General features: G+C 35.0%; 1 protein-coding gene across 1 annotated transcript in view; it reads left to right on the top strand.

The window, feature by feature from the left end:
- LOC107680903 (cGMP-specific 3',5'-cyclic phosphodiesterase-like) overlaps positions 1 to 11,488 on the top strand; it is a 33,807-nt gene extending 22,319 nt beyond the window's left edge. Inside the window, exons 13-21 of the mRNA XM_016476976.1 lie at positions 3,843 to 3,968; positions 4,780 to 4,874; positions 4,975 to 5,062; positions 7,678 to 7,778; positions 7,891 to 7,968; positions 8,053 to 8,116; positions 9,088 to 9,162; positions 9,294 to 9,377; positions 9,979 to 11,488. Of these exons, the coding sequence (XP_016332462.1) occupies positions 3,843 to 3,968; positions 4,780 to 4,874; positions 4,975 to 5,062; positions 7,678 to 7,778; positions 7,891 to 7,968; positions 8,053 to 8,116; positions 9,088 to 9,162; positions 9,294 to 9,377; positions 9,979 to 10,098 (831 nt within the window). The 3' untranslated portion in view covers positions 10,099 to 11,488. The remainder of the gene's footprint in view (positions 1 to 3,842; positions 3,969 to 4,779; positions 4,875 to 4,974; positions 5,063 to 7,677; positions 7,779 to 7,890; positions 7,969 to 8,052; positions 8,117 to 9,087; positions 9,163 to 9,293; positions 9,378 to 9,978) is intronic.
- The last annotated feature ends 439 nt before the right edge of the window (positions 11,489 to 11,927 follow it).

The raw sequence follows: 11,927 nt of genomic DNA, 5'->3' as shown, positions 1-11,927 counted from the left end.
AATCGTCCCAGTACTTTAGTACTGTACATTTAGTTCTGGAACTAAAGCGGTGCGAAAGGCCCTATTAACGGCAAAACACTGATTAAGCCATGACACCTAAGTAACCACATAACAGTGCTAAAATCCAATCAGAGAACCTTAGCAATCACATTACATAGCCACCATGCTCTGGAAACTACCCACAACACCTGAGTTTTCTTCTATACTTAAAAGGGTAATCACTTTAAATTTGGGTGGAATAGCCCTTAAACATGTTTTGTTCAGAAAATCGAAAAAAACAAAAAAAATAGGTGTTATACACAGTGCAAAAAAAACTTTTTATTTTTGCATTTTTTTTCATTGATGATAACAGTATAGCTGAAGAGTTTTGTAATTTTGCAGCCAAAAGTTGAGCAAAAGCAATCTGTTTGCTCAACTATAAATACAGTATCTCACAGAAGTGAGTACACCCCTCACATTTTTGTAAATATTTTATTATATCTTTTCATGTGACAACACTGAAGAAATGACACTTTGCTACAATGTAAAGTAGTGAGTGTACAGCTTGTATAACAGTGTAAATTTGCATGCTGTCCCCTCAGAATAACTCAACACACAGCCATTCATGTCTAAACCAAGCAATCTGTTTGCTCAACTATAAATACAGTATCTCACAGAAGTGAGTACACCCCTCACATTTTTGTAAATATTTTATTATATCTTTTCATGTGACAACACTGAAGAAACGACACTTTGCTACAATGTAAAGTAGTGAGTGTACAGCTTGTATAACAGTGTAAATTTGCTGTCCCCTCAAAATAACTCAACACACAGCCATTAATGTCTAAACCGCTGGCCACAAACGTGAGTACACCCCTAAGTGAAAATGTCCAAATTGGGCCCAAAGTGTCAATATTTTGTGTGGCCACCATTATTTTACAGCACTGCCTTAACCCTCTTGGGCATGGAGTTCACCAGAGCGTCACAGGTTGCCACTGGAGTCTTCTTCCACTCCTCCATGACGACATCACGGATCTGGTGGATGTTAGAGACCTTGTGCTCCTCCACCTTCAGTTTGAGGATGCCTACAAAAATGTGAGGGGTGTACTCACTTCTGTGAGATACTGTAAATGTTGCAAATAACTGTGAAAGCCATTCAGTAAACCCTCACAAAGAAGAAAATGAAGAGCAGTCCTCTTTCTCCTGCAGTTTGAACTGTAATTGCCAGATCAGGTTCAGCTGACTATTAAAGCAAAACATCAGGCTTCACTCTGTGTTTGACTGGCTGCAACAAGCTCCTTTTATGGCCTTCATTCTTAGGAGAAGTATCTCCCTGGCAGGACATGAAGTCTCCCTTTTTTGTTGGTTTTCTGGGTGTGACTTACCCCTGACTGAGTGAATGAAAGCAGGTCTACTAGAGGCCACCACAGTACAGAGTCCTGATCAATCACAGACTGCTCTGATAATATACATATCACATGTCAACAGAACATAGCACACAGGCATACATTTCACCAGACTATTTTATTAGAGAAATTAATCATGTTAACTGTGGGAAGTTTACTTTGTGTTTCAGGACTGTGTAAAGAATTAATATCTTTAAAAGTTGTCTAGTCAAACTTTACACATTTTAAACCTAAACCACTTTACATGTTTTAAACCTAAATAAATGAATGGCACTTTTGACCAAGAATGTCAGTGACACTGTGTGTACAGTCACGTGCACACTCACATGACATGGAGTCACCAGTCATCAATGGCCTAGAAAAAGCTGTTGTGTTGAGATTACCTGAATTTATCTGGGTACTGATTTTATCTGGTTAACCCTTATATTTTTGGATGCTTTCAGTTTCAGATAAATTAATCTTGGTTTTCAAATACGTTTGTGAATAATATATTTTTAGAAAAAAAAAATTGGGTGGGTGGCCCAGGGTGTCCCCCTCCTGCGGCTAGAGAGCTGGGATAGGCTCCAGCATCCCTGTGATCCTACAGAGGCTAAACGGCTTGGAGAGTGGATGGCTGGATGAAAATAATCATGACAGAATTATCACAAAGCATTGACTTTGGAAAGAACCAGTTTTCCATGATTATATATGAAATAACGGAATGTAAGCAAAAAAATTACTTACATTTACTTAATAAAATATTGGGTTTCAAGTTAACATGAAATGGCAACCTATGAGACTTTATTAACCCATTTATAATGTATCCAACAAGAAAAAAAAAAGGTTTAGTAAAACTTGATTATATCTATTGAGAATTGATTTGAAATGTGGAATGTTGGTGTTACATACAAGAATGAGGGAACACTTAAATGTGAGTTTGCGAAAATAGATAATTTAGATATAGATCAAAATTAACCCATAGCCCATGTGATCTTACTTTTTGTTGAAAGATTAACATGCACTGCTGAATTGTGCATGCACTATAAAACCAGGAATGTGTATTTAAAAAGTTAATGGGGCTATTTCTGATTTCTTTATGATTTCAGATACTACATTAAATAGATATGTGAGTTTTAGTCCAAATTCCACCTCAACATCCTGTAGTAAATCAGCTCAAAAGGGAAATATTTATGACTAATCCAGGACTGTAATTTATATGCAAATGTCAAAAGCTAAAAGGGTCTCTTAAGCCATAAAACCCAAAGATCATGCATGATTCTACGCAGACGCTACAATCCTGTTTCATTCAGAGTGATTTAATTTAAATCAATTATAATAGCAAAGTAATTACCTTTCCATTTTTAAGGACAACACTGTCATTTTGCCTTGTTTCTATCTATAGAGCGCTGCACTGATGACATATTTTTGTAGGCCAGCCCCAAAGTATTACACTGGTTTCCTTGACAGGACTTTTCCATTGCCTTTCGGATTATTGCAGAAAATAAGCCCTGTGAGCAAAAAAAAAAAGTGCATGCTTCTTAGTGGTTTGTTTTCATTATGATAGTATTCACAACTTGGCCAGAGGAGAACTGGCCTCCCAACTGAGCCTGGTTTCTCCCAAGGTTTTTTCTCCATTTCTGTCACCGATGGAGTTTTGGTTCCTTGACGCTGTCGCCTCTGGCTTGCTTAGTTGGGGACACTTGAATGATTGCACAGACACTATTGGAAGAGAGCTTAACTGGATGATGACATCACTGAATCATCAAAATGACTCTTTGTTATTGTCTTGCATTATTGACAAACTATTTTCCTGTTTGACACTGTAAAGCTGCTTTGACACAATCAGTATTGTATAAAGCACTATACAAATAAAGGTGACTTGACTTGACTTATATGAATGTTGAAACCTGAATACAATCTCCAGAAGTAACAAACAAACTACACCTTGCTCTTGTGACTTTAACATCAACACCACTAAGCTTCTGACAACACTTTCAGTCTATATTCTCCCTGAAAATTTGAGTTAGAATAGTTTGCATGAGCATGATTATAAAGACATGAGATTGTGAAAGCGGTCTAGTGAGTAGATGAGCTTTCCTGTATGCCATGATGATATTTAATATGCCCAACAACCTCTGTAGTCCCATTTAGCCACTTATTAACAACCGCTTTTTACAAGATAAGTAAAAGCTTAAAAAAATTACAATGGTGGTATCACTGATGCATTTATTTTACAGAGAATGAAACTTGAAAATATCTTGAGCTTGTGTTAACCAGACCTTATTTGGGGAATTTAACCAAAAACCTTGACATTGGGACAATGGAATTGAAAGTGCAAAAATTCAAACTCGTTTCTGGGTTTTAGCCTACAAACAAATAAAATAAAATAAATAAATATATATATATATATATATATATATATTAATCCCTGCAGCACTCTATTTGATTCCATCAAAATAACTATTAACCTTGTTCCAGAGTTTGTGTCAGTGGATCTTAAGTGTAAAGAAGAACTACAGGAAGAATGTGGTCTACCACAACTGGCGACATGCCTTCAACACCTCCCAGGGCATGTTTGCTGTGCTGAAGTCTGGTCGGTTTCAGGTCAGTGGCTCTGATAACAAACACCACACAGGCAAGGGTCACATCAGCACTGTGGCGTCTGGCGTACAGCTTCAACTTGAGTTCAGTCCAGAATAGCACAAATCAGTAACCATACTGACACCTATTAACACATAGCGAGTCTGTCTGTCTTGTAACTAAACAGTAACTAGGATATAAGCTTTCTGATCTTCATATTAAGGTGTGCAATTCTGGATTCGAGACTGCTAGCACAAGTACAGTATACAGAGTAGTAATGATTAAAAAATATAATGTAGTAATATTTGTAGTAATTGCTCTTTTGAAAATGTCGAAAAGCTTCAGGCTGTTTCCTTTTTTAGAGAAACCAGTTTATAGTGATAAGCAAAAATATGAAACTAGCAGAACACTTTTATTATGCGTTCCACTATAAATGTCTTCTGTTGTTTACAGTGGTAGTTAATCATTTGCATTTATATACTTGTTTTAGACCGATGGAAAACGCATGCTTTCTTTGAATAGTCTATGAAGAACAGCGTGTTGAGTCAACTTGTTACAATTATTCACAATCACAAATTATTGTGAATTATTTGTATTACTGATGTTTTATGACTTATGAATTGAGAACTATTAGTTAAGTCTTGTTTTGACATGCCAGCTAAAGTCTAATTGGATTTAGTTTGCCTGTTTACCAGAAAGTAATTATAGTTATTCGGATTTACATATGACTGCATTTGTTTTTGGACAGCATGGCTATATTTTGCAGTGCTTTTCAATGCATTAACCAATCCCATAGAAGATTGATAATTTTATAAAGCAGTGTTTTCATTTACAGAGTAATCTGAGTGATTTGGAGGTTTTAGCTTTAATGATTGCAACACTGAGCCATGATTTGGACCATCGAGGTGTCAACAACTCCTACATCAAAAGGTTTGTACTGACATTAGTTTGGTGGATCAGCTTGTGTTATTACCAACAAGATGGATATGTAAAAATGAGAATGATGCGGCATATTTGACTGTTTTCACAGAAGCGACCATCCACTAGCCCAGCTGTACTGCCACTCCACAATGGAGCACCACCATTTTGACCAGTGTCTTATGATTCTCAACAGTCCAGTGAGTATATGAGAGTTTTAAACATCTCATTATTCTAATTGATCACAAATTAAGCGTATGTCATTATTGTGTTAGATAAGAAAAGCATTGAATAGACAGTACAAAAAGAATATTGTAAAGAATATATTGTTTTCAGAAGTGGCATCTGAAGTGACATTTAAGTATATTTACACAGACTGTTTAGAGGTGGCATAAATGCATTTAAACAGCAGTTAGAATTGCATAAGTAATGCTATGAGATTAATGGTTTTTAAATGGCCATTAATAGGTCTTTAACCTCCTGAGACCCTGCATCCTCATATGAGGACATTATGAGTGAATTTCTCTGAGACTATACATGCCACAGTTTCAGGGCTTTTCAGAGATACTAAATAATTGGATGTTTCACCATGACCACTCCCTCTCCTTGGTCTTCAAAAAAGTCTGATATTAATTCAGTGACACTCTTATGGAAATATGATACAATGGAAATACTCTTATACAAATATTTTGTCATTAGCATTTAAATCTGACTAATTTTTAAACTGTCTGTCATAAATCAACATCTCAGGAAAATGTTATGGGGTTTCAAATCGAAATATGACTTTCTGTTACGAAACAGGACATTGATTTCATACATGTCTTGAAATCATTAACGCATGTTTATTGCGCATTTTGGGAGACACAACAAATGGATAGGGAAAGAAATTATATTTCAATATTCCTATGAACTATTATATATTATTATGAAAATCTTGTCAATTATTACTCCCATTATTACACTTATTTTTTCATTACATGTTGCCCCAAAAAAACATTAATATGTAAATTAGATTTAGTTTATAGATATATTATACATAATGAGAAAATTTGTTTATGGCCATTTTACACACATTTTGCATAAAGAAAAGATGGTATATCAAATCATACTGTTATAACATAGTTGAGAATTATCTTTATACAAAGTTGGGTAAAAAAAAAAATCCTGAAAACTAAAAATGTATTGGTGATTTTTTTTTTAAATCAATTGTTTTTGCCTATACATGTTCATTCATGTCTTTTTTTAATTGAGTCCCGATGTCCTCTTCCAAGGACGTAGCATAACTTATGAATGAAGTATCATTTTTAGTTTTTTTTAATGCTCTAAACAATGTAATGACATGAAAAAATACTAATTTGTATTTAAAATTTGTACTAAAATAAAATGTTTTGCCGGGTCTTAAGAGGTTAAAGACATATACAGTTGTTTTTGAACATTTTGGTATCAGTCAAGCAGACCTCCTTTTTTTAAACAAGCTAACACATAACCCACAAAAGCATATGTGAGTGTTTAAAGCATGCTAGCAAACTCCATTAGCAGCGTGTTGGAACATGTCCAGCGTGCTGTAAACACGTTAATTGTAAACACTGTTTTGAGTTTCTGTGTGATGACCTCTTACCTTCTATCTGCTGATAATTGCCAATGCAATTCACTCCTGCATTGTAAATCCAGAGAAGCTTTTAAAAGTAATGTCTAATTTTAAAGGTAATAACAATCTGTATCTTAGAAAACAATTCTAAGGGAATTCTAATTCCAACAAACACACGGGGAATAATTACTCTCATTCACATTCAGCAAATTCAATAAGAAAGCCTGGGACCATGCTTTTCTCATTGTCCAGGGCCTTGATGTTGTTATGGCAACATGCTGACATTATCTCAGTGGTTGCCTGACTTGGCCTGCAATGTAGCATTTGTTGAGATAAAGCTTCTCTATTAGCCCATTCTTAAGGTTGGTGATTTAATCAAACTTCTAATTCTAAAAATTAATAACATTTGGCACATAATATGCCCACACCATTTGCGGTATGTGAATGATACCTCAAATTACGCACCTTTTTGATGGGACGTGCTATTACTCATATACTGTAAAATGATGAAATGTGTGAAATTCTTTGAAGGAGGTACTCTAGAAAAATACTGTAGTAGAGAATATAATAGGGACTTGAGAGTGGGCTCTTCAGGCTCAGGCCAATGAGGCCATTAAAGCAACCACCCAGAAAATCTTAGGAATCACATAGCAATTACCCACCATATCCCAGCATCCTACACTCTTTAAAATAATGTTTCTTTTTGGCATTTATGATTACATGAAGAACCTTTAACATTCATGGGACCTTTACATTGCACAAAAGATTATTTATACTGGAAAAAGGTTCTTTAAATTCTTAAAATGTCTTCACAATAATAAAAAAGGTTCTTTTAAAAATTGAAAGGTTCTTTGGGGAACCCCAAATGTTTCTTTGCGGCATTGCTGCAAAACTCCCCTTTTGGAACCATTATTTTATATATTAGTGTATATTGTGTGAATATTTAAAGAACACATTTAAAAAAGCATACACAGTCAGTTTAATTATTACACAAATATGTTGTATATTTGAACAGATTCATCTTTTTATATATATATATATATATATATATATATATATAAATAAGAAACCCCACATTTAAAAAAAATACCCTCATATACGTAAATACCCATGTAATGTTTTATGTGGCCACATTGTAACTGCATTCATCCGCTTCCGTACATCTTGACATAATAATATAGACAAAAGATTGTTTTCTTTCATTCTTACTGTCTCTCTCTCTCTCAGGGTAATCAAATTCTGAGTGGTCTTTCTCTGGATGAGTACAAGGCGACACTGAAGATGATTGAGAAGGCTATTTTGGCCACTGACCTGGCTCTGTACATGAAGTAGGTACCAGATGTCATATACAGCTAGGGAATTTATTCATTTGACTTGTATTTGAGCTAATTTCTCTCAGTTTGTTGCTGTTTGTTCATAATGCTATATTTGTTTTTGCAGGAAAAGAACAGAATTCTTTGAGCTGGCTAAGAACAGTCAGTTTGTATGGGAGGACGGATATCACAGAGATCTGCTAAGGTGAGTGTCAAGCATTCAGGGAGAAGAATGCATTTATGTATGGGTCAGTCATATATATTTCTTCATTATGATTGTCTTCTGTAGGTCGATGCTGATGACAGCATGTGATATCTCTGCAATTGCAAAACCCTGGCCAGTACAGAAGAAGGTAAACATACAAGAATACATATGATTACATTTACAATAAAAGCCCACTTTCAAAGCTCATTCATATAAATGATATGAATGCTTTTGAAATGTTTGTCCATAATGAAGGCTAATTTAAGCTTTATTTCATTCAGTGAATAGCAGTTTGTAGATACTTTGACATTCTGTAGCTTTATAAATTTAACGTGTTTACAGTGTGTTTTGTCCCTCACATAGACAGTGTTTCTAACCTTAAATTGGTTTAACGCATTTCATGGCAATCCATCTAATTGTTTTCGAAAGTAAAAGCGCATTATATGCTCTCTTATTCCTCTGCTCTGTCTTTCATAGCTTATGACATCATCACCACCTCCTCTCTTCCATTAATTTTCTCTCTCTTCAGTAATTAACAAGCTTGTTTGCTGATTAGCAGAGGGTGGAGGGGCAGCTGCGGTCCTACTCAACGCAACCTAAATGACAATAATTTAGACCTTCACACTCTCATAAAACAACCAAGAACATGTTATCATTGAGAATTATGCAAGCTCATGACCTATAGACAGACTTATTATTTACTGGATGGACATGAGGCTATGGTAGAAATGAAGTACTTTGTTACTTGTATGAATCATATAGTTTTTTCTTTTTTTTCTTTTAAGAGATAAGATAGATGGACACCAAATGTTTATCATTGCATTATGTGTTGATTCACATACTATAGTTAAAACATACAGAACATATTGAGCATTCACAGTATTTCATTTTAAACACAGTCACATAACTCCTTAGTATCCTATCTGTCTATCAAATCCCTAACCCTAAATATTGCAAACGGCACTAATAAGCAAACCTGTGGAGACTGCCAACTGAAAACAGACAGGAAAGTGTCATAATTTTCTCAGGGTTGATCAGCTTTTGATGTGAAATATTGACCATTTTCTTCACCAAAGAAAGTACCAATTCAGTAATTACCATGTATTTATGTTTCAACAGATAGCAGAACTGGTTGCCACAGAGTTCTTTGAACAAGGTGACAAGGAGCGGAGAGAGCTAAACATTGAACCTATTGTAAGCTCTTTACTTGCTTTATGAAAATATCAATATTATATTTTATAAGACTGCAGTAGTTTAGAACCAAGTCAGTAACTCTCTGGTGGATGGGAAAATAAAAGTAACCATGTGACTTGATTATTTCCAAGGATCTGATGAACAGGGAGAAGCAGGATAAAATTCCCAGCATGCAAGTGTCTTTCATTGATGCCATTTGTACACAGTTATATGAGGTAAATCATATGTTCTTTTGTCATTTATATTTAATATCATTGTTTAAGTGACCCAACCAGCTAAAAGAAAAAAGAACCTGGCTCAACCAATGGTGCAAGTTTAGCGTGGGCCTACATGTTTGGTAAATGATAAATAAATGATACATTTATTGAATTATTATATAATTAACTTTTTTTTTGTGGATCATCATAGATTGGGTGTGTGCATTAGAATATCTCAACTGCTAATCATGTGGGTATTTTAACTCTATAAAGCTTACTGTATCATGTCAGGATTTACAGGGTTAATTTGATCATTTAGAATAAAGCAAGCCCTCACCATTTCTTCTGCTCGTTAAATGAAAATTCTGTCATCATGTACTCATCTTCATGTCATTCTAGACTTGTATCCATTTCTTATATTTTGAAAAATGACAATGTTAAGATTCCATGCAGCTAAAGTCAGTGGGGTCCAATTTTGTTTGGACCACAACATTCTTCAAAATATGAGTAAATGATGACAGGATTTTTATTTTTGGGTCTTATCTTTTTAACATCACCTTGTGATAATTTTTTTTATTGAGTGTTCCTCTGCTCTCTTGCCCTGTGTTTGTGTGAGCAGGCGCTGACGGGTGTCTCAGAGTACTGCTCCCCCCTGCTGGAGGGATGTAGGAAGAACAGACAGAATTGGAAGCTGCTCGCTGAGCAAGGAGAGGAAGCTTTGCTAAATGGAGGACTGTAACATTTCTTTTGGCATGTAGACGTTCTAGGACATCATTCCCTGCCCATTTCCCAGAGACTAAAGGATTACAAGACCCTGGTTTGATGATATTCACATGACTGCTCTGGCCATTTCACAAAGCACACTGGAGCAGGTTTAAAAGTGCAAGCTTGGATTATAGATGCATCAGAATAAAGTCCATTTTTGAGCTGTGTATAGCTGTGCTATAAAAGACTTGATGAAGGAAAGACGGATTGATGGATCTTTTCCTGTGCAGGTAATCCAGCTGATGAAGAAATGCTTTAAAACTGTGATTAAATTATCGTGACTCATTAAAGGAATGTTCCAGGTTCAATACAAGTTCTGTCCAAAGCATTTGTGACATGCTGTTAACAAAGACAATCATTTCAACTCGTCTTTTAATTTGTAAAAACAAACAAAAATGACATTTACCGTAACAAACACACACACACAATATAATTTTAAGAGATAAGATTCCTAAGTCAGAAGTGTACAAGTTGTATTTTTGTAAGTAATTGTAAAGTTGTAAAAAGTTGTAAAGTTGTCTAAATAATAAATCACCCTTTTAGCAGTGGAACTACTGTTCTAGACAGATTAATTTCTGCATTTCTAGTGTAATTCCTGTGGGTGGAGTTGCTCCATGCAAACAGTACTTCGCAGATAATTACAATAGTTAAAACTCTTTCTGATTTCTGGTAACCATAAGCATGGCTGGAGTTGAGATATTAGGTATAATATTACACAGATAAGCTTAGCTAGCAGTTCTAGCACGTTAGATTTATGTGTACCATGTAATGTTTATTTTTTAGCTATTCTTTTGAAAAGCATGTATTCTAACATTTATACTAGTGCAGTGCCTTCCTTCATAGATTTCCTAATTCCAATTTAAGTTTTACTCTTTCTTGTTTTTATAACATTTCACAATTATTTTACATGGTAATCAACAGCAAATCAACTTGGATTGAGCCCAGAACATTCCTTATTTATTCTTGTAGTGTTATTTTTTGTGCAGCTCACTCACTGAATTACTGAAATACGCACATATACAAAATCGTATTTTGCTATATTGCACTGCTAAAGTAAGCTGGCATAAAAAGAACACATCAAACACAAAGTCATTTTTCACTGTATAACAACTTCCCATGTCACTTTGTATTACACCATTATACCATGCTGTAGATTTTTTTTTTTCACCTACATTGCATATAAAGAAATCAATAGCCTGTGATATGTGAACTTATTTATCATCTGTTACACAAATGTGTTAAAATCCTTGACAATCACAACAAATATTTGTTTTGGAGTGTGATGGAAATAAGATGTCTGTAGAAATGTAAAGTTCAATGCAATCGCTGTGTGCCCATTTGGCATGTTCAAAAAGAAACCTGTTCCACACCTGACATGTTGATGGATCTACTATTTTTAACCCTTGTGTGGTGCTCATATTTTTGTTAGGCCTATTGTTCTTGGGTCTGGTGGACCCGCTGCATTTTTGGGTTTTTAATTCAACACAATCAAAAATGTTATGTTAAAATACTCAACAGATGTTTACTTCATCCCAATTACAAGCAATGTAAACAGCATATATGGTTAATATTTGCCCTTTACCTTTGTTAGATCACATTTATGAATTAAAGTGCTACAACCTTAATTGTGCGAGAATGGCAAGGGCAGAAACACAAAACTCACACTTAAGCCCCGTTCACACCAAGAACGATACATTTAAAGATAAAGTAGGGGTATAACGATTCACTCGTTTTCTCGATGCATTAATAACAAACCCTGACGATGCAACGCATCGATCTTGAAACATGGATTTTTGAATCGTG

Source organism: Sinocyclocheilus anshuiensis, unplaced genomic scaffold (assembly GCF_001515605.1).
Source record: "Sinocyclocheilus anshuiensis isolate Anshui unplaced genomic scaffold, SAMN03320099.WGS_v1.1 scaffold1892, whole genome shotgun sequence".
NCBI lineage: Eukaryota > Metazoa > Chordata > Actinopteri > Cypriniformes > Cyprinidae > Sinocyclocheilus > Sinocyclocheilus anshuiensis.
The sequence above is the reverse complement of the archived record's forward strand: the minus strand, read 5'-3'. Positions and strand labels throughout refer to the sequence as shown.